The sequence below is a fragment of the Accipiter gentilis genome, chromosome 13 (genome assembly GCF_929443795.1).
Source record: "Accipiter gentilis chromosome 13, bAccGen1.1, whole genome shotgun sequence".
NCBI classification, from domain to species: domain Eukaryota; kingdom Metazoa; phylum Chordata; class Aves; order Accipitriformes; family Accipitridae; genus Astur; species Astur gentilis.
The window spans coordinates 18627687-18650893 of record NC_064892.1 but is presented as its reverse complement, the minus strand read 5'-3'; the positions used below and the strand labels follow the sequence as shown (position 1 = coordinate 18650893).

General features: G+C 42.1%; 1 protein-coding gene across 4 annotated transcripts in view; it reads right to left on the bottom strand.

Annotated features, from left to right (window-relative positions):
* KLF12 (KLF transcription factor 12) overlaps nucleotides 1-23207 on the bottom strand; it is a 250959-nt gene that overhangs the window by 17642 nt on the left and 210110 nt on the right. For all 4 annotated transcript variants that reach the window (XM_049815883.1, XM_049815886.1, XM_049815885.1 and 1 more), the window contains one exon: nucleotides 9106-9263. In XM_049815883.1, the coding sequence (XP_049671840.1) occupies nucleotides 9106-9263 (158 nt within the window). The remainder of the gene's footprint in view (nucleotides 1-9105; nucleotides 9264-23207) is intronic.

Below are 23207 nucleotides of genomic sequence, written 5' to 3'. Positions count from 1 at the left end.
TATTTTTTATACATGTATATATATATGTAGTGGAAGATTGCACAAAGTTTTCTCCTTCCCTCCAGCCACAGCAAATATATGGGACTATCAAATTTCCAGTGCCATGGGGAAGGCTGAGATTTTTCCTTTTACAGCAGCCTTCACTCACAAAGGTGTTTGGGAAAGAAAGGTGACGCAACAGATCCATATTTCCATCAGCAGCCAACTGCACGGAGGGTGCCAGCAGACCTGCACATTAACTCTCTTTAACTGGGGTGCTGCAGGCCTGGGTTTTAGTCTGGCCTCCCCAGACACCTTGCCTTCATTGTGGTCCATAACTGCAAGGGAGACGCCAACCAAGTGACACTTCCCTTTCCATCTGCCTACGATTCTGCTACCGTCACTCCTCCTGGGCAGTCCAGGGATTGCTCCAGCATATTCATCAAAAGCAATACTGATGTTTCTCAGTATAAAAGTTGAATTTTCCACTACCTGTTAAAAACAAAACAACAAACAAAGCCCCAAAGAAATAAAGAAACAAACAAACAAACACCAACAAAAAGGCTCCAAGGGATGAGCTTTGTCTCACCCAGGTTTGCACAACCTATCATTTGTTGTTTGCACTGTGCTAGAAGTCAGGTTCAAGCAGAGGCCTGGACCCTGGTGTGCTGGGCTGTCTGCAGAAAGAGAGCATTATAAAACTCACCTTCCATGAGGTAAATGAGTTGTGAATGGAATTAAACTTCCCAAATGAAGAGATGCCAATTTTTATCACCATAAAAAGCAGAACAAATATATACGATACTAAAGAAAAACATTAACTGACAAAAATACACATGACAAGGGAAAAGATCATTAGAGTTAATGTGACCAAGATACCGCTACATTTCATATCCTAAGCGGAGAAAACACTGACATGCAGAAAATAACCCCTCGTCCTACACAGGTGTCATCTGATCCTTTTTCCTTTCCCACAAAACAAGAAGTTTCTGTAGACTTTCCCTCGTTTTCTACCTACTTATTTGCAAAAAATGAAGATTGAAAGCAGTAGCTTTCAGGCTCTACCTGTTGTTTCCTTTTAGCTGTGGAAAAAAGAAAGCAGAAAAAAAGAAAACCTGAATAAAACATTAAACCAAAGGCTTTTGTGAAGCTTACTTGCAGTTTTGAGGATGCTCTGATCTCGAAGACCGTGTTTCCGATCGAAGGCTGTCCTGAAAAGGACAGGGCAGGCACGAGCAACTTCAGTCACACTTCATAAAAGACACAGTCTATCGGGCATTCAGTAGCAAGTTGCTATCCTGTTCCCTCTGACTGGGACTGAGTAAGCTGCAAGAGTTCATGTCCTTGGAAACCCTGTACTGTGTATTTACTCCTCCAGGTCTGGGTGCAACATCTGGGAAAGCATTTTGGAGGGAATGGGAGTAGAGAGGCCTTTCTCGCCTTCCATGCCACTGCAGGGCTACATATCGCAGACCACAATCATGTCTGAGACCTTAGATGAACTGGAGTTCTTTGGAGGTAGAATATTAGGCACTAAATGGTTTGCTTAGAGAAAATTTTGTTCCGCATAATGAAATTATCATTATTCCCCCGTGCCACACACAGACAAAACACATATGCACCCCATATTTACAAAGTCAAGGGGCACTGTTGCAAATATTTTTCATAACCTAGAGACTGCAAGCAATCACAGATGCAATTAGATTTGCTTTCCCATCAAAGGGCCTTGGAATAACCACGTGGGCACTCTTCCATATCGGCACAGCATCAGACCTACAATGCAGAGGAATGACTCCCCGTGTGCAAGGTGAATTCAGAGCTCGCAAAATGTGCCAAAAATGAAATCATTTAACTTTCCACAGAGCGGCTATTGGAAGAGAACTGGATGTACAAGCTGCTTGTGGTATGGACACCTGCCCGTAAGTAGCTGGACTCAGACTACTATCTCACTACATCCAGAGGTTCCCACTTCTGAACATCACCTTACTAGGCTGTGGTGGCATTGGTGAGCCTGCCTTTATACCCTGGTACATATTGTACCAGCAGACATTTGCATTCAAATATATTTCTGTCCTGAAATGTGAACCCCGTCATATCAATGGGAATAGGCTGAGGCTTCAGCTGAGGCTTCAGCAGCCCCATTTATTAAATAACCTGTGCAACTTTTAAATAGAAACTGCATGAAGAAAGAGCAGAAAAGCTAGAAGTGAAAACTTCTATGAAATACACTGGTTTCCACATTGGAAAGCTCTACTGTTTATTGAAACCGGCAGTAAATTTTAAACACTAAAAGAAAGTATCTCTTAAAAAATAAAAGCATCACCCAATACAAATAGAACCTCCTATTCTACTTAAATTCATTTTTAAATTGGCTTTGTTTATTTAAATTCCCAGTTTCTGCAACAACATGTGAACCTGCCGTTGCAGCTTTTTTCACCCGACAGATTTACGTGGAGGAGGGAGAGCTCTGGGATAAGGGCCCAGGGAGCACGTAGAAAAACTGGCCTTTGAAGAGTGAGTCTCGAGGGGAGGTGACAAAGAGGTGTTAATTTTGAAGTAGGCCAAAGATCTACAAAGTTCAAGTCAAATCCAGAAAGACTGTTTTAAAAATGTTGCTTCCTCCCAATATTTACCTAAAGAAAGGATTAGAAACCTGTAAATATCTCTCTGGAACTTACAGATAGCAAAAGGCATTAACCAGACCTTTAGAAAACAACAGGTAATGAATAGAGTTTTAAAACCTACAAAGCAAAAATAACTTTTTTGGTGCCTATGATTTCTTAAGCCCGCTCTGAAATTGCTCAAAGGAAAATGTGAACAAAGACTAATGACAGGGCCCCTTTCATATTAAAATAATACATGGAGCAACAGTGAGTGAGAGGAATGCAATGTTTGAAAAAGCACAGACTAAATAAAACACCCATGTACTCACTAGCCCTCTCTCCTCTGGGGTGGTGTCTCAATTCAGCTATAAAGGAACATCTCGGGAAGGAAATGCTGTCATTTTCTCAGGTACAAAACCGTATGTCAGAGATGTTTACTGTCTCCATGTAACGCTGCTGAAGACCCTCTGACACTGACAAATAGGCTTCATTACATCTGTGGCAAAGGTATTTGCTCTCATCTCTCAGGAATGATATAGGCGTTGATCAAGGACAAAGCACCAAACACCAAAAAATTCATTTGGCCTGGGGGCTATATTCAGCCTGCCTCTGTAAGTGCCTAATGAAGCAGCCGCATCTTCTGCAGCAGCAGCAGCACTGAGAAGAGCGATTAAGACCTGGTGCTGGTTGGGTCTCACTGATGAAAAGCAGCAGTTGCAGCCCAGTATCTGAGCCCCACAGAAGGTGCTCTGGTTACAGCCCTTGCCCTCCTCCACCCCTCCGAGGCAGGAGCAAAGCCATGGCTGTGGATATACGATGCCCTCTGCTCATGGACTAAATCCATTCCCACTTCATGCCAACTGGAAAGTCCCAGGCTTTTGCTGCCACTGACCCCAGAAAGCTACTCTGCCACATTCCTCTAGAAATTTGTAAGTAATGACTCAAATAAGGTTGCACAGAAATAAAGAATGCTCATTACTCCTACAATAAAAGAAAATCCCACGGAGATGAGAGACAGGGAAGAATCAGTTCTGTATCAGCTGTTGTAAAATTATGTCCCACATAACCTTAAAGCAGGCATCTTCTTTCTTTATTCACTTCTTCTGGATGATTCACACTGTTTTAAACTCCTTGGGCTTTTCCACGTGGTAGGAGGGTAGCCACAAAGAGCTAGAACTGGATTTAGCCATGAGCAAATTTAGATGTGAAATCCAAGACAAATCAAATTTCCTCTTAAATGACTATGTAGTTGGTTAGATTTCTCAGGTCACAGTCCCCGTGCTAGGAACTGCTTTGGGACACATTCACACCCCCCAGTGTGCCCTGCATACTTAGAAAAGAGGGAAGAGCTTTAAATCTTCTCCACATGTACTATCCATTATACATGTTTCAGGTCTCTCTGTTCTTTACCAGGCCCCCTAACAGACAGCATAATTTGCCTCTTCAATTTACATAATACGCCTCAAATTTACATGCTCTCCCTATTTAAGAGGAGACAGATGATGTCTATGAAAACTGGATCATGATACGCAAAGGTTAGCTTTCGTACCAAGAGGCCCCCGACTCAGGTTAAAACAGAATACTCCACACTAGGATTTGCAGACTAAGTAGCCTGTGGATGAAAAGTGAAAGTAGCTTTTAGCCATGTGGTCAGCCAGTGGGACACTTTGTCCATGACCAGGTGCACCACCACATGCGTATGCTGCGACATCGCCCACAGCCCGCAGCCACTGCCCTGCAGTGGCTCTGTTGGCAGCCAAAACCTGCCATCTTTTGGTAATCATGCTTTTCATTATTTAATGCATTAATAAGGCAACTGAAATCAGTATGAATAAAAAAGGGTTTGTGTGGTTTTTGTATGATCACTGTCATCTATCCAAAAGATGTTTTCACCTTCTAATGTCTCCTTTGCACTGTTACGGCAACTAGCCCAAAGGGTCCCGGGTGTTTGTTTTTGTTTTCTCACTTCTCTCTCCCTAAAACAGGCTCCCCTGCCCTCTCATCTTTCCATACACACACTTTATCCACTACTATGCTGATTGAGGCTATAATGAAATGTATTATTTCACCAGAGACTTTACTGCCTTGCATTTGACCTCATAAATGGTGTGACCATAAGGCTTTGTCATGCTGCTTTCACCATATCTAGCCTATGAACCTATTTTCATTAGTTACAGATGACTGAAAAATAATGACAAGTCAAGTGAAATTTTGCAGGTAAATTGCAAACATTTTTGACCACTTCGCAGCTTTCCATTGACATTTCAGAAACATCCATCCAACTTAAGAGGAGGTCAAGATGTACGTTCTCAATTTTATGGCATGAAAATATCTGCTTGCTTTTTGCCAAAATAATGAAATTATTTAACGCATTTTACAGTTTTCATGGACCCGTGATTTCCAGCTTCACCAACTTCACAGATCAGTTATTAAAGTCTGGTTTTTATAACCCATACCAGCCTCTCAAGAGAAGGCATGATTTGACTCTGATTTACATAAAACAGATCAGATTTTCATCGTCTCTCTTCAGAGGGAGCAGAATCTGTACATCTTTCACAAACCAGGGCTAGTAGAAAGCAAACAGCAATTCATTAAGGTAAATTTAAACGTTTTTAGAATGACATTTTGACGGGGGGAAAAAAACACAGTGGAAGGAACCAGTACTACTTAGTCTGCAATACTCAGCTGTCCTACTGGAAGTGTCAATGGCAACTTTAGTACCACCTAAAAGGCCTGAAATAGCCATTACATATCATAAAATAACGCTATGGTTGTTTCCGTCTTCAAAGTAAAACCAGCAAAGTGAGGAAGGTGAGTCCCACGAGGACCGCATGGGCGCAGACCTCACTGGGAACAGCAGTTACAACCCTCCCCTTTCCCGGAGCTGACATCAGCACCTATGCTGAGTGTAACGCAGACATATGCAGGCTGGGAATGCAACCCAGGGCTGCTGCTATTCCCACTTTTAAAGATTACTAATTTGTAGAGTCATACATTAGTAATTTTCTTTAAGATCACTGAAGCAGAAACTAACTCAACACAGCTCCAGTAAGCCGATTTCTCACAGTTTCTCCTTGCGGAGAGTTGATAAACCTGAGCTGCGAGGTTGCCTGTGAGCCCCGAAGGCTCTCCATCACACCCGATACCTCCTGATAGCTTTATTTGACGATTTGGCAAAACAACAACAAGAAGCTGATACTAGAAAGAGAAATTTAATACCAGTGCTTGTGATTTATGAAATGTTCTAGTACAGGTTTCACTTGCAGTTTTTCTCGTTGGAGAGATGATACGTAATTCAAGCTCGCCCCCCAGTGGACTCCATGCCCACACCAGTACACTAAGTTTTGAGGACACTGGTGAGAAATATTGGGGAGCTAGACAATAGCATACTTAAAAAACCCTAGGAGTTACTCGAAGAGAACTAAATGCAGCTGTTATCATCTATAATATTTTGTTTCCATTTTTAATTATAAGAGGTATACCTTCCAACCAACCAAGTTGTTCATCCTGTCAAAATACTGCATTGTTTTTCCTCCTGTATCCAAATGACTGTGAATGTTTTAGTGGCTATGCATATACAGTAAGTGAAAAAAAAAAAAAGTTCTCAAACACATCCTGCTTAGGTAAATGATTGTCAGCAACATCAGCCTGCCTAAAAAAAAAAAAAAACACAAAAAACAACAAGTCCTGATTATGCAATGTTGAGTTTCTGTGATCTTTTCTCAGAAAGTTTCCTACTGAAACTTGCTCACCCTTGCGTGCATAGCTGTCATACTTCATTTATACTTATCCCAAACTGCACTAATTACTGTGGGTCATACGTGAATAATTAACTTCTTTTGCCTGAAGCAAAAGTAAAGGCCAAGATAAAAAAAAGTAAGATGAGATTAATACACAGAGTACGCTACATCTAAGTCTGAATATACCAACTTCTTACCAAGACCTGAGAAGTGTTGTGTACAACACATTGAATTTTAACAGCATGACACAGATTTTCTCACTGGATCCATTGGCTAAATTCAGTGCTCACCTTCTCTCTCGAGTACACTTTACTTCTTACATTGCAGCAGGCATGAAGACATGACAATATAAAGCAGTTAACAGCTGACATTTAATGAAGGTTTTTGATTTGATATTATTTTTCTTTTCTCCCTGAAGGAATAAACCAACATCCAACATGACTGCAAAATACTTCAGGAAGCTGCCTTTTGGGGTGGGGATTCACTTCAGCCACCTAACAGCCTGGTAGGTACCTGGGCTTCCTCTGTATTCAGCAGTGAAAGAAAAGCACCTTCACAAGCCAATCCCTGGGTCTACCTGAAGAGGGAATAACGTGCCCCAGAGGTGCCAATCCCTCTTCTCTGACTACCCAGAGATCCCAGACAGATAGCATAGCCTAGACACCCAGCTGCCAGGTCACCAAGGCTGGGGAGATGGATCCTACGATTACAGCAGGTACAGAAACTCCCTTCATGCTGCTGGAGAGTTACAGCTGCAAAAGCTGCAGTTACCAACACCATTTCAAGCCTTCAGTGCCTAGTTTTGAGCACCCTAAGTGCACAGCCTGAGATTCAGCAGTGCAGAGGATCTAACACTGCGGGTGCGCTACCCCAAGCACTGGTCTGCCATGAGATCACTCATGAATTACAGACTCATGACAAATGTGATTCTCAGTGTTTTCAAACATCATGGTAGAGAAGAGCCTTCTGTATATCTGGGCTAACTTGGGCGTGACATTTCTGAGGTTGTTCAGATCTAGTTTTGTAACTCAGCTCCTTACACGATGCTTATGTTCCTGGGCTGGTCGCCAGTCTTGCAGGCTAGAAAAGAGTGACCTCCCTGTGGTATAAGCACGTGAAGTGGTATTTTTGGTTCAAACCTAACAGTCTACTGTTTTCATGCCTCTGCTGGGCTCTCTGCCTTCCGATCTGCTACAGCCATATAATGCTCAAAGGGTGATACAGGCAAGACTAGGGAAAAAACTTAGAAATCAGGGCAGGGAGAAGGAAAGGGAGAGAGTAGGGTTAGATTGGGATAAAAGAAGTAAAACAAGAATGACAGAGAACAAGGTGAGAGGGTAAGGATATATAAAATATATCAGAAGGGTAGGGATGGAAGACCACATTGAAGATGGGAAAGAATAGGGAAGAGGAAAAAAGAATTAAGACAAGACATGATAAATCAAGAGAGAGGAGAAGGCACAAGCATTAATGGGAAGATATGAAGAAACTAGAGTAATTGGCCTGGAGGGAAATGTAACAAAATTCCCAGATCACCAGAAAATTTCCACTGTTTAAGGAAGGGACTCTTACCTTACAGAAATTGGTTTAGTAGGGGGTATTAGGACCGAGCCTTGTTCAGTATTCCTCTCAACAAAAGTCCTACCAACCAAAAGACATATTGGAAAGAGTGATGGAGACGTGGCCTCATGTGAAATGGAGAAGCCATCACTTAATTTTTTAAAATAATAGCTCATACTCTTTAGAGTACATCACACTACAGAAAGCGCCAGCAGATTCTCAGCAAAGAACAACGTGCTACATGCTGGATAAACACCATCTTTTCTCCAAGGAGTTACAAGAATGCTGAAGTACATGAAGAGCAGAGAGATCAATAAATTTAATTTAAGCAAATCATCAGCAGATTAAGGAACAGCACTGAAACTCAGAGTGTTCTGTCCACTGCCTTTCTAGCCATCCAAGCAATCCCCTTTTAAATTGTTCTCAGTGACTTCAAATTGCTGGTGAGTTTATCCACAATAAAATTACAACAATTACACATCATTGCTTCAGCTACCCTTACATGCCTGTCACATAGACTAACAACAGCCCATAAAGTTAATAAGGACACCACGTATTGATTAAGTGTTAAGTAGTATCATCACTGAATGGGACCCAGCTCATCAAGGCACCTCTCCTGCATCTCTGTTGTAGGGACCTAGTGCAACCTATTCTCATATAATGACCGACTTCCCTCTGCAGTATGTGGTAGGCGCCTCTGAAAACCTCCAGAAAGAAATACTGAGGTCTTGAGTTTACCCTTGAATTGAACTGAAGGCATTTAGCGGCACCAAGCAATTCAAAGGCTACATCTGTAAAAGCAAATAGTAGCTCAACAGGAGAAGGTCTGTAGAGTGAAAAAAATGGTGCTGAAGATCCATGTCCAAACTATATGCTCTTCTTGACGGTTTTCGTTGGACTAGCTCTGGTCACCCATTGTTCACTGAAGCACAGTAGGTGTGTCCCTGGAGGCCACTTTTCTGTTTAGTTTCATCTGAAAGGAGCCTGGTTTGAGCTGACACCGGTCTTGTGCTGTGAAGTGGGGATCACAGGGAAGTTCAATTCAAAAGCATACTCTTGATCTGCACCAGAATAACCAATGCTGGTGCACCTGCAGACATATCTGTTATTTAGGTGCAGGCCTTTGGCTCTTAATGTAGGATAATGAGTTCAATAGGTCCTAAATTAGGCAGAAGGGAACCTGCTTGTCTTAACCACGGTATACAGTGCCAGCGAAGTCTTACCTGTGTGCGTCCTCCTGTGAGCCTTCAGGTGGGAACTTTTTGTGTATACTTTGTTGCATCCCTCAAAGTCACACCGATGGATGCGCCGCTTCCTGGAGTCTGGAGACTCGGACCTTCTCTGACGCCTTGTGCTCTCAATACTGAATGGTGAAATTGAACTAGAAGACAGAACAGAAGCAAAAAAAATTAGGAAAGAGCATGGTGTATATCCTGGGTCCCAAAAGATCAGCTGTAACGTATCATTGTGCCAGAAGTGACCTTAACAATTAATTAAATACTTCCTTTTCTACAATGTAGTCCACAGCACATATTTGAAACAATCTGTGCTTGAACTAGAGTGTATTTTGCAGCATGAAGTAATTCCACTCTTGATTTAGAAGTGCTTATTGCCAGAAAAAACACCATGATCCTTGAAATACCGCTCCAATAATGAAGTAGCCTGACTTTATCTGAGCTTTATTTCTATTTTATATGTGTCTAGATCCAAGTGCACTGAACCCTGCTTTCTAAACAATTTTATATATAGCCTCCATAATTTCCATTTGACAAGTTTAAATAGATAAAAATCCTGAAACCTTTTATGGAAAAGTGTTTCCAGTACCCAGATCTGGACTATGGATCCTCAAGTTTGGCCAAACACCTGTTGTTTGCTTGCGTACAGATTGCTAACAGATCCATATCACCCTGCAGCAGCGATTTTTCCATTTCCTTATTTAAAAATTCTCAATCTATCACCTGCAAGTCAATGAATTTTACTTCCTTTTAGACCACTGATAAATAAAAAGTTTATTAGCACAGTGAACAATCCCTACAGAAATGCAAATGGTCATCGAAGATACTCCATTTACAGCAACGTCCTAAGGCCTATCAGTTATCCTAATTTTAAGCAATTAAAAATACATTGTTGAAGTCACATTGCTTGAGTTTCTAAATACAGTGCGTACTGAGGCTAATACTTGAAGAAAGCCTGCTACAACAATGCACTTGCCTCAGTTAGATAAGCCTGTGTCATAAACTATTATCAAGCTGGAATACCAAGATCCAAACCCTCACTGACTTCCATTAATTATATTACCCAGCAATAAATCATTATTAAGTGATCGCCTTATCAACCCCATTATGGTTATACTGCACAGCAGTCACGTTCACCTACAGCTATAGTAGCCTGTTTAGCTACTTAAGTACTGGAACACCATTGGCATTCTTCAAGTTGCTGGGGCTTCCCCCACATTCCTGGCTTTATTGACATTTAAGGTAAATGATCTAGAGATTCGTCAGCCAGCTCTTCTAAACTCTTAGTTTAAAGTTCTCAGTTCTCCTGAAAGAATTTGTGACTGTCAAATGAAAATGAATCGGAGGAAAAGAAACTGAATCTGATCACAAAAAGAAGCACGAATCTTTGGGGAAGCTAAGATACTGAGAAAGGCATTTGAAAGAACCACTGATGTTGATGCATCTGCTGAGAAGCTCCTGTGTCAACACCAATCTGCAACCTTCTGTTACAATAGCCGCTGCTGTTACAGCTATGGCTTTTCTGGAAAAAAACTTCACTTTTAGAGATTTCCAGAATTTGCTGAGGACTATTTATATTGGGTTAAAACTTTGCATAAAGCATCTTGCACTGTTAGCATGTGATTTCACTGATGTTCCAACTCTCTGCATTACAGATCTTTAAGCCTTGAATTAATGGTAGTCCAAGTGTCACATTTTTCTTTTTGTTCAAATATTTTTACAGTACAACCTTAATTTAAAGCAATATTTTAAAAAAAAATGGAGTACTCTCTTTCTGACAGCCCTCTTTTTCTCTTAATACTTGATATATATTCATATTTAACCTTCAGGCAAAGAGATTTTCCAGATTAATTATTTTTGCCTATAATACAATGTGTGTAAACGGGTGTGCGGGGAATTTCTGAAATGGAAAAAGAAATGGACAGACGGTCATAATATCAACATTAACTAGCAAAAAGTAGTCCCTAAGAGAGTAAGACACATCAGCACTAACTATGTGACAAGAATACAGATATGTTTAGCTGTCACAGAAATGGCTTAGGAATTGCATGCAAGCATCTGCATCTCAGGGCAAATAAAAGTCTTGGGTTAGATGATTCACTGAGAACCGTCTTGCTACTCCAGTTTTTTTTTTTAAATATCCCACCAGCTAAAATAAAAAGCAAACATGTAAATCTGTTCATAAAGCTCAATACTGAAGGTACAAAATCCAGTGCTCAAGACCAGAAAATCTTTATCTTTAAAAATAAATATCTGTGCATCATTTTTCTGTGCATATGATTTATGAGCCGTCTTAAAAGCCTGTTTTGTAACAGGGCGTTCAGATCCTGGACAGTACAGCCAGTTTAAATGGGAGGAGGATCAAGCTTATAAGGCTGCTGCAACTTCCAGCCCCAAGACAAAGGAAGCCTTAAGCAGAGTCAGCACCTTGTAAAAGCTATTTGTCATATACAAGAAAGTGACCTCGTTGCTGGGAACTGCTCTGTGCTTTCCCGGGTGTTTGTACAGGAGAGGGTGGCGTAAAGCAGTACCGCGAAGGTGGCACACGATCAGTGCTGCTGCTTCTTAACTGGATTGTTCCCTCTTTCTAAAATGCAAAGCATCCTACCTATTCCACGCCAAGGAAAATAACCGAGTAAACCACAGAAGGCAACGTGCATTGCCAACATCTCCTGGGAGCTTCACAGCCATCGCTTGCTCAGCATTACCAACAGCTGGAACCAGCAAATGTAACCTCATGCCTTCCCTTTGCAGCAGTGCAGGCTGAATGACAAACTAACCAGCAGAACAGACTCACGTGGCAAGTGAGAGCACACCTCCAAGGGGATCTTCCTCTGCCACTCTAACTCCCATGGCACAGGGGGACCCCACAGTGCAGACATGCTCACTGGTGGAGAAGGAGCCAGATCCTACCTGGTACCACCAGCTTTGTTTCAGCCTTACAAAAGCCGCGTGACTTTTAAAAATGGAGATACCACACGAAGCCCTAAAAAGAGCACAAAGCGCTTTTTTGAGCTTCCTGAGGTTAGACCCTCTCACAGTAACTTTCAGTCGATTTGCTGATGTTCTTTCCCTTGGCCACAGAGCAGTGAAGGGACACCCTCCTTTTTCGTGAGCAATTTCTACAAAATACCCTCACTGACTACACAGACATAAAAAAAGTCCTCAAAACCATGTTTGGGGCCTTTTAAAGGCCACAGGAGTTCTGCCAGGTGGCTCTGGTCAGCACAGGGCTCCAGAAACTACTGTTTGATGGCACCACAGTGGACAAAGACTTTGAGAATGGACATGACAGGGAACTCGCAGGTATTTTTTTTTTTATATACTGAGTTTTTTCTTTTTGTTTACAATGTATTTAAAATCACATAAATTAAATAAATTAAACCAGCAACAACATATCGTAGCAGCCTCTTTTGACCCAGCCTCTTTTGACCGTAAGTGTCCCTCACAGACTGCCCAGAGCGAAGACCTGAAAACACGTCAGCAGCCAAGAGCTGCCAGGGTGCCCAGACCAGGAGCTGCCAGTTCTCCTGTTAATGGCCAAGATCTCAGTCAGCCTTTAAGGCTCAAGGTAGGGTTTAGCAATAGGACTGACACCAGATGTAACATCCCAGCAAAACTGCTGGATGCCTCAAATTACTGCCAATACACCAAGTTTGAGAGAGAAATTAACAAAGAAGAAAATTGGGTTCTGACCTGTCAGGTGGACTTTTATTTATTTGCAGTTTGTTATTTCTAAAACCTGTAAAATTTCTATGTTAGTGTAAAAACTGTTACACTAACAGAAATCCTGGGAGACTGCTGGCTGCCTCCATAAGCAGCTGCAACACCTGTGCTCAGTACTGCTCATAGGGGGAAAATGAATGAAACCAATGTAGAGCATTTACAGTGATTTACAGAACTTCAGCTGTGTTATTTCCAGCTAGAAGTGAAAACATGCATCTGCAACTCACACATGGCCAAATGCTTGTCTCTCTGATGAAAAAAGTCTGCAAAGTAAAACAAAGACTGGGGCTTTGCCGGTAGATGGCCATCAAGTTCTGCTGAACATGATCTGCGCTGCATGTGAAGGGGATTAAAACAGCCCTGTTAATGTGGGATTATTTCTCCTTTCTACGGTTGCTGCCCATGACCTCCTAGGTGTTTTGCCTCTGTTCTACATACAGACTGTGAAAGGCCCTTAGGATATGCGTTAAACGCAGATGTAGCAGGTCTTTTTATACCAATCCTGTTGTCTTCTAAGCAATATGCAGAGCAGAGCTGCCCGGGGAGCACGGTATGTTTATTAAAGCCTTGAACTGTGTTCAGTGCTGCGACACGCCAACAACATGCCATGCAGTGACAAGTTGCTGCACACTGGCTGCTCCCCACAAACAGCCTGCTCACGTGCTCTCACCCTGTGGCAAACATGCAGAGTGTCGGCCACCGAAGGACGAGCTTCCTGGTGCTGCCAGCAAGCTGGGCAAGAGCTGGCTGACATGGCCAGCATGGAGCTGGTGATGTGCAGCCAGCCACGCTTTGCTCTTTGCTGTACAAACCCAAACAGCGTCGCAGTGTTGCGTTTTTGTCCTTGCGATTGCCACCTTTACTCTTCCTTGGCCCCTCCGCTATGAGCTCAGGCTCTTTGGTTATGTCTCCTGCCTGCCTCGCACAAGACCTCATGGAAAACACACTGACCCAGGGCAAACAGGTATAGACCAGCTTGTGTCCAAAGTCCCCCACACCTTACCATACGTCCCTCCTTCATAGCATTCAGAATATACTACCTTCTTCCCTAGCTGGCCCTGCAGTTAAACAAGGGACTTAAGGCTGCACCTTAACAATAATAGTCTACGGCTGTGAAAAACAGATGTTAACTTCACTTCGGGGTGAGACCCAGGCACGTATCAGCTGTGTCTCCTCCGTGCTGGCTACCATGAGAAGGAGAAACAGACTGGGCTCAGTCCCATGTGGCATCTGCTCAGCCCAGACGAGGGGCTTGGCAGGCCAGAGTGTGCCCCACAAGGTGGGCATAATGCGAGCTGTGGTCCTTTTGTGTTTCTCAGGCTCTGGGCTGTTGAAGGATGTGATTTGACTAAGATAGCATACCAGGACAGTCCTGCTCCAGTTGCTTTCCCTTGTGTTGGCACTGGCACTTGTCTGACTGCAGGGAGACCGTTCAGGGACCCACAGTAACAAAAAGTCAATTCTGCAAAAAAAACCTGAGCAGCTTGCTTGCTTTTGCTGGTTTAACTCCCCAAATAGTGGAGTCTGCCAAGTACCTGCACTGACACATGGGAGAGGATGGGAACCCGTGTCCAAGGGTTAGGGGCGTGTCATCGCCCCTTTCAGTGGCAGCTAGCTGTGATTATCACCAATGCCGCAACTTCCATGGAAATTTAGAATTTCTATGAAGAAATCAAGAATGTGGACATAAGCAATCAACACAAGGAATAACTGGAAAATCCACCTTTCGCTCCACAACGAAGCTTATTCTTGTGATACTTGTATATATAACACACACAAAAATAAACACATAAATGGATAGGCTGAAAGCAAAAATTGGGAGATATTACCATGCTAAATACTTAGGAGGTGACAACATGCCTTGGCAATACAGGACAGAACCAACGGGCTAACATTCATATCTCACCCTCAGGCCAATTTTGGACGTCCAGATATTTACAGTTTTTCTTTGGTTTTAAAGGGAAAAAAGATATAAATATACAATATTCAAATATAAAAATAGTGTATAAATTTAGCAATGTGAATCTTTGCTTTATGAAATACGAAAAGCTTCTGGGCCAACCTGTCAGTCGTAGAAACTAAAACTGCAGGCAAATGAAATAAAAGCAGAAAACTAGAATATCACATGTCTGCATTCAGATGGTAATGAGCAGCTGAAGAAAATCCTTGGACCTCCAGCATTTGCTCAACAATCAAAGGGAACCTGGGCTGCAGAAAGAAACATCATGGGTTTTGGCCACTTAGCACTTACAGAAAGTAGAGCTCTTAAGTGAATAACTATGGGCGCCAAGTCGAGCTTTCTCCATTATTTTTGAAAATCTTGGCCTTTGGATCCAGTGGTGGGACAGCACCCCCTGAGCACATCGAGCAGCACGCTCACGCAAACCCACAGCGTCTGTCCGTCCTCCTTCGGGTGAAGCAAGGCAGTAGAGACTGCAAGCAGCTCATGAGCAGCTCCCTGCCAAGGACAGTCAGAAGCAGAGACGACCGCTGTCCCAATGCCTTTGCTTGGCTCCTTTGGCACATTTCTGAATCGAGTGAACACGTGCACAGCAGCACACCACTCATTCAGCGAGCTAATCTCACTTATGATAAAGTATCTTCTTTCTGTTAAGACCTTCAAGTTTCAGATGCTAACAGGCATGACATGGGCACACTGTGCGTTTTTGAAAAGGGGAATTGAACCGCATTTCCCAGTCTCCAGCTCTCAATTACTTTCTCCTGTAGTAGCTTTTCACATAACGTAATTTCATTTTCTGATAGCTCGTATGTTACCTTCCCACTCAGGATATTGGTGAAAGTATCCTTATAAACACTACGTATTAAACTGTGAAGAAATATGATATGGATTATTTTTCATTACAGTTTATAAAACTTCACCTAGTAGTGAGATGCCAAAATCATGCTATATAAAAACATAGTAGTTTTTTTCTTTAATATGCCTAAATATCAGTGTAGTCTCCTAATAAAGTCCTCCCCTCAAATATTTAGTCACTGCTTTTTTTGATACAAAGTTTCTACTGTCTCCTGTTCACAGAGGATGCACATGCATATATACATAAGTATTTTTTCTCCTCTTTGATTCTTAGATTCTAATTAATATTTCATGAAAGGTAAACAGCTGCCTTAGGAATGTTAGACATTAGAACATATCAAGCAGTACTTAAGGTGATCATAAAAAGAAAATACATACTACTCCTTTATTAGTGGTAGTTACTTCAATCAGTGTACTTTAAGGTGACGTTATACTGGAAATTATACTTTTTGTCAAGAAAGGAGGAACTTGGCAGCATACGCAAACAGCACACATATTAAATGGGAAAAATCGTATGGGTAAACAAGACACAGATAAGACATGATTTGAATACATTTGGTTCAGGAAGTGCCTGAGCTGGAGATGGTGGGAAATCGCACTGGGAGCAGACGGTGGTAGGACCATGGTAAGTTTGCCCTGTTACACTCTGTCCTAGGTGTCCACTGCTGGCTGCTGCCAGAGGTAGAGTCCCGGGCAAGAGGATCCTCTCCTGTGGCTCCATTCAGCCATTCCTGTGCTCTTACATCCCTGTCCTGGATGGTCAGCAAACAAAATACCCTACACATCTCTGACCACAACTTCATCTGCAGTATTTATTCCTGCTGAGACCGGCTAAAGTTACTTGAACTGTTGAGCTGCCTTGTAATACTCAAGTGTGTTACAACATCTCTCCAGCTGTGGTGGAACCGAAAGCATGACTATACATGAAGCAAACTTCTGGCAGAGGGAAAGAGCTTTGGGGTCTGCTAGGAAAAGCACTAATGTCAACCATGGCATGCCTTACCTAAATTATCCACCACCTCCGTTATCAGCTGTGTTAAGCCGAGACATGAGAATGAGACAGTTGCCTGATCCTCCTGATCTGTGTTTGTGCTGTGAGACCCAGGAGCACTTTGTGCTCTTAGAGCAGTGCTGTCCTGGGGTGTAGCCCAGCTCCATTCTGGGCTGAGACCCAAGTACACACCATGTTCTCCTCTTTCACGCCGTTCTTCTGTCCTGGGTTTCTAAGGAAAGGAAGTGGGGCCAAGAAGTATCTATGACAAATGACAGTGGTTGTTTAAATCTGTTTAGGAGGTATTTTTTTCTAACACATGCAACATACAGAAGATGCATGGCTGCATCACCAACAATTTCAGCTTGTCAGGACAGCTGAACACAGTGCAAAGACTCCTCTGGATGCTGAAGCCCACGTTAACACCTCTTTTTGTAACATGCTGCATTACCATGGAATAAAGAGTAATAGAAAAACTCAGCTGGGGAGGGACCTAGCAACCTTCTGCTCAGCAGGGTTAACTTCAGAGCTAGATCAGATTGTTCATGGCCTTGTCCTGTTGAAGTCTGAAAATGTTCGAAGGTGGAAGAAAATAGGTCTCTCTCGGCAACACGTTCCAGTGCTCAGCCACACTCATGTTCTAAAGGGAATTTCTAACGAATGCTCATTTTTTCTAAATAGTTCCTACATAAATGTTTATATTTATAAATACAGATATCTACACATTATAATGAAAGATAACCAAGTGACCATGAGCTAATGCAAGTCTGAATTTATTTCTTTAAAAAAAAAAAATTTGAATACTTTGCTTTAGCCCAATGGTCATCTGAGCTGAAGGGGAAATCCATGAAAATAAGGAAACCTCAAGCAGTGGGGTAAACCTGTCTTCACAATGAACTTGCAGATGGAATAAAGTACATGAGCAAAGGACCGTTCTTTGGATCTGAAGACAAAGCATTGCACGTCTTCCAGAAACCCTGTATGCCAAACGTGTTTAATGCATGCTAGTTCAGGCCTAGGAGCCGAACGTGGTCTAGCAGAGAAAAAGCATCTTATTTCACCCCCTCCTTTCAGAGCTGGCAGAACAGCAGTGATCATTCACAAGATCTCTTAACACACTAGCCGTCCTAATGCTCCTTCCAGACGGAGGCTGCATCAATGCCGAGTCTGTTCTTTCTTTTTTGTACCCTTTTAGAAAGAGCTGAAAATTGGGTAACTGAGTACCTCCAGCTCAGCTCTGAGAGCACAGGGCCCTGCTTTTTACCTTTCCTGTTTCTTTCTGATTCATATTTTTCCTTCATGTTTTTCTGGCAACACATACGCAAACAAGCTACAGCAATACTGGTATTCTCAGCAGAGGAAATTAAAAAAGGGAAATAAAGACTACTCTGTTGGAGACAGAGGCTGACCTGAAATTTCCAGCATGGAAATTAGATGAGTATGTACATATTCGCGTCTTTCACCTTTGTTCTGGTTACCTGTAGAAGCAGCACAGACACTTTACTTACTAATGCAGGACTCCCTGCATGTTGTACCTTGCTTTCCAGATTTTACTTTCTTCTCATATCTCTAATTCTGATTTCTCACACCTGTGCAGCACAGTAGTCAGTCCCAACGTCCATACCTTGATGACTCTTGCCTGTGCATCCACCTCTTCTTGTTGGTCAGACTAACAAATGTGGAACTGATGACCGCCATGGTGATTAAAAATTCTCTCTTCTGTATCCTTAGCTGACAAAATTGTCACATAATGTCTTGCTAGGTCAGTGACATTAAATGAGGACAGTGCATCCACTGGGACTGAAGCTCATGTGAATGACCTTTTCTTCCTTCCTTTTCAGAAGTTTTATTATTCGTAAGTTACATATTTGATTACCCTGGATACCTACGTATAATGCAATTATGGGTCTTCATCTGCCATATTCTGTGTCACCAAGCAGATTTTGGTAACTGCTAAATAGTTGACTCCATTGAAGTGTACACTTTGGTGCTTATATATATGTAAAGATAACCTGCCACCCCCAATAGAATGTCACCTCAAAACCCCAATTTTATATGCCCCACAGCCCTCTAGAAGGTCCCTCAGCTCTAGAAGCTGAGAATATACATCACAAAGAATTAATCTATTGCAGAGATAAAATAAGTATCATACCTATTTGATCTGGCTAGGAAAAAAGGGACTAAATAATTTAATTCATTTGGGGACAAAAAAGTTACTGAGCACAAGATCATACTTCAGGGATCTGGGTTTCTTTTTCTAAAACTACTTTCTAATTGATAAAGTTTGAGATTTATGTTTGGTTTTGGTTTTTTTTTTTCCTTCCAGAGTACCCTCTCCTATTGAAAGGAATTTTTTACAAAAGAACATAAGAAAATATTCTATAAATCAAAATTGTTACTATACCCCAGAGGCCATACAGATTGTGTTCCCAAGCATTTTTGTTAACAATGAGGAACCCTGATGTATTTATGTTATACAAGAAGCTAGCTTTTCTATTCAATATTCTAACTTGTACCTGGCTTTACAGTCTGGCATGTTGACGAAGTACCTCTTAATTTAGATTACGAGATACTTGCTACACCTTTTTTGCTGTTTTGTGTTTGCAAAGCAAAATAAGTACAGTGAGGTCCAAATCCATGAACAGAGTACTAATACACTACTGCAATACGAAGAAACCCCACTACCTCTCCTTGCATCTGTGGTTTTACACACCTACTTATAATATAGTCTCACCTGAAAACCAAGCAATGTTCTGGGCTTCACCGGGTCCAGTTCCTCTGGCTCTTTTCCCAGGAACTGCCATTTCTTTTCTCTTCCTGCCTTTTATTTTCCTTCTCTCTTCCCTCAGACTTGCTGCCACCTCCCCAGCTAGGAACTGCCTCTCTAGAGAATCACAGGGCCAGGTTTTGTCACTGAGTAAGATATTTACACAGGCAGAAATTTATATAGTTGCAGTATCACCATATTTGCTGGTATCTGTAAGATTTCTAGTGGCTTCATCTGCACACCGCGATAGAAAGCATCCCTGAAAGTTGTAGAAATCACTCGGCCATACAATTTCTGAGAAAGAGGAACCCATGACTACCATCTATGAGCTAGAAGAGTTACGCTATCTTTTTACTGGCCTTGCACAGATTGGTTGGACCATGTGGGCAACCATTCCTTTTCTTCTCTCCATCGCTGAAATCAACCTGATTTCCATCCAGTGAATACTCAGTCTGCACTCTGAGTAACTGCAGGTAGGTAGAGTCTTCCCACTTGCAATTAATTAGGCAACAGAGCACTTACCTACTTTTCACACATACCAAAAAGGCAAATTTCCACAATTCCTTGTTTATCTTTACACCAGTTTAGCAGTCAAAAAGATATCCAGCTTGGATGTGTGCCTTGGAAAAGTCCGGCACAGCTGCCATTGACTTCAGTGGAGTCAGACAAATGTTCTCCCAACAGAAAAAAGAAGCCAGAGTATTGTGGATTTCATGAATCGGTCTTCTTAACACTTTCTCACCAAGGCAGCACTCCGTTTACAATCTCAAGTGCTCATGGGCAGGGCAAGATTTGATTAAGAGTAAAATTTCTTCTGTAGGCAGACTGCATATGGCCATGAGGTACATTTAGTACTAAGAAATCTAAGGAAATATGTCTTTAACAGATGTTTGTCACATCAGAAATTGCTCCATTTGCACTCAGAGCACAGTCTATATTCTTCACAATAAACACCCCATAACACTTTTTCAAGAGCATCAATTAGGCTGGTGGCCAAACAGCTCCAGTACTCTGGGCTTCACTGGGTCAAGGTGGCTGTGTGGGCTTGCTCTCAGGCTCCTCCACTTGAACAACGAGGTGGTTCTCACTGTGGCTATTCCCTGGTCAGAAAAAACTACAGATGCCTCTAGGATAACAACATTCTTCTTTAGAAAGGCAAGAACAAAATCCTGATGACTTTTTGTCATCAAAGTAAAGGGTCAAGATTTCACCCTATGCATGCTCTAGCCTTGCTAAGGCAAAATCAGACTGAGGACTTGGCTGGTTATATTAACTGTCACTTTGTATGTGAATTTATAGGAAAGTTCTCATGCAAGGATTTAAACAGCATAAGATTCAAATGAAGTTGCTTCTTCAGGTTTTTGAAATGTGACACAATGAGTTCTCCTGATAAGGAATGCTTTCCCACTGGCTAAGGGTATATGCCTCCCTTTGGGACGTCAAGTATTCAATTATTTGAGGGAAATTATTCTGCTATTTCCAACAGACATTGAATGTTTTGTTCAGAAAAGGATAAAAGCATACAAAGTTGAACAAGCTTTGCAACTGTCAGATTTTTGACCCAGCTCTTCCCTAAACACTTGGAACAGGCAAAATTGCATATTTGCAGGCTTTATGAAATAAATTTTATTTAACTTCATCCCACAAGAATTATTTAGATAAATATTTGGAAACAATGCTACCCAGCAAAAGAAACAGAATTCATAGTCATATAGTATTGTAGTTAAATGAACACTTTTTCACGGGGGGTTAAATAGACACTGTTTTCAGATTAGCACACTTTTTCCTTTGATTCGAAAATGCCTCAGGGAGGAGGGAAGGAACTCAGTTTCCATCCATGCAGAAACATCACCCAGTCACCAGCAGGATTTCTTGCAGATGCCTTAGAAACGCATATCAGACCTCCTTCATCTGCGTGATACTCCTTGTCCTATTTAGTGCTAAAGAGTATTTCTATGGCCTTGTTATTACTTGGTGTATTTATTTTTTACATTACTCTCACTGTAATTTATTTTCACACTTGGAAGCATGCTCACATTACAGAGGAAACCTTGTGAAGAAGCAAAGCAGATCTGTCTAGCTGCTCTTTGAAGCTGGCGCACCCCTCCCGACTGCATCTCCTACAACGCTGAGAATCAAGGGATGATAATAACAGGCCACTCTGTTCACCTTGCTAATTTATGCATGTTGCTCATTAGCGCTCTGCCAAGCATAGTTTTTAAGCCCCAAAGGTAGGTCAACAGATATCAGTGGCTAGAAAAGAGTGCTCTGAATTTCAAGCATCTTAAATGTGTGGTCAGGAGCAGCGGTCTAGGACCCAGCCGTCCCTTGGTTTGCCACAGGTTTCCTGCATATATTAGCCCAAAGCCAGTTGTGCTGACCCAGGATCCAGTTCATTTATCTCTGGAATTTCTGAAAGCACCAGTCTCCCAAATCTTCACCAACAGGATGTTTGGTTTAATAACTTAAATCCACATCAGGACTTCTTTAGTTGTACTTCTAAATTAAATTTCCTTTTTCTTTTTCTTTTTTGGGGGGGTGGGGGGGAACACACACCCCCCGCCTTCTGGATGTTTTCCCCTTCCGAATCTACTAAAATCTCTGCTTGTTTACTATCTGAGATATTACAAACAGTATCAGTCACCAAATAAAGCACCAACTAGTACTGCCAATATAGTAATTAAGAACAACCGGCGTGCTTACACTCAAGCTTTTACTGGAGAAATCAGAGTCTGTTAAATTCTAGCAAAACTCAACCCTGCACATATGTTGTTTTGTTTTGTTTTGTTAAATGGGATGGAACATACCAGAACTTTAAAGATCAAAAAACCCCCGTAATTTCCTAAAACATTTGGAGCCTTCGCATGCAGTAAAAAGGGATAATTATCAAAGCATTTTGCTGTCACAATTGTTCATTTGGAAGAGGCACTGAAAAAAAACCAAATCCAAATCCACAACTCCCAGCACGACAGAATGACGTTGCCGTAACTACACTAAATAAGAAGTGTTAGGCAGGTGGAAGGAGACATCACAGCGGCATTTGGCGCAAGGCCAGATGAGACAACCACGACCATTTCAAGTGACTGCCTGAATAAGACAAGCTAGACATCTCACCCTGGAAATGGGGCCCCGCGCCCCACATGCACCACCGAGCTGCCCGCTGCTTTGGGGAGGTGTTGCTGCCGACACCGCCTGGGATGTGAGGGAGGTTGCTCAAGGCACCTCGTGACACCCACCCAGAGGTAAAGGAACACATTTAAGTGGGGAAAAGAGAGCAGGGCTCTTCCCTCCTACCACAGATCTCATTTCTTTGCCCCTGTTACATACTTCTATCCCATACGGGAGGGATGGAGCGAGGAGGACTGTCATCACAAACTCAAACCGGGTTTAACACAAGATTACAACTTGGACACAGAAAACCCAACTCGATGTGCCCATATCCGTTTTGGGTTTTTTTCCCCAAAATATTGCTGTAGGGAAGACATTCACTTCAATTACACCCCTGAATCCTCTTCGGAAACTCCCATTTCCAAGTCCACCTCTTCCCCCTCTGCCTGGATAAGTGCAGGTCCATTTTAAGTTTTGTATTAGCCATAAAAGCAGCCAGAAAAATCCCTTTCTCATTTAAGTCCCACATTTGGCATCTCAAATACAACCCAGCTTGTTACACAAACTGAGGTAGAAGTTTTGAAGACTGATATAATGGATATTTTAATAGTAGAAATGTTAATTAAATGTGATGTAGAAGCATCTTGTGGCACAACATGCCATACAGGAGGTAGGTAGTGGAT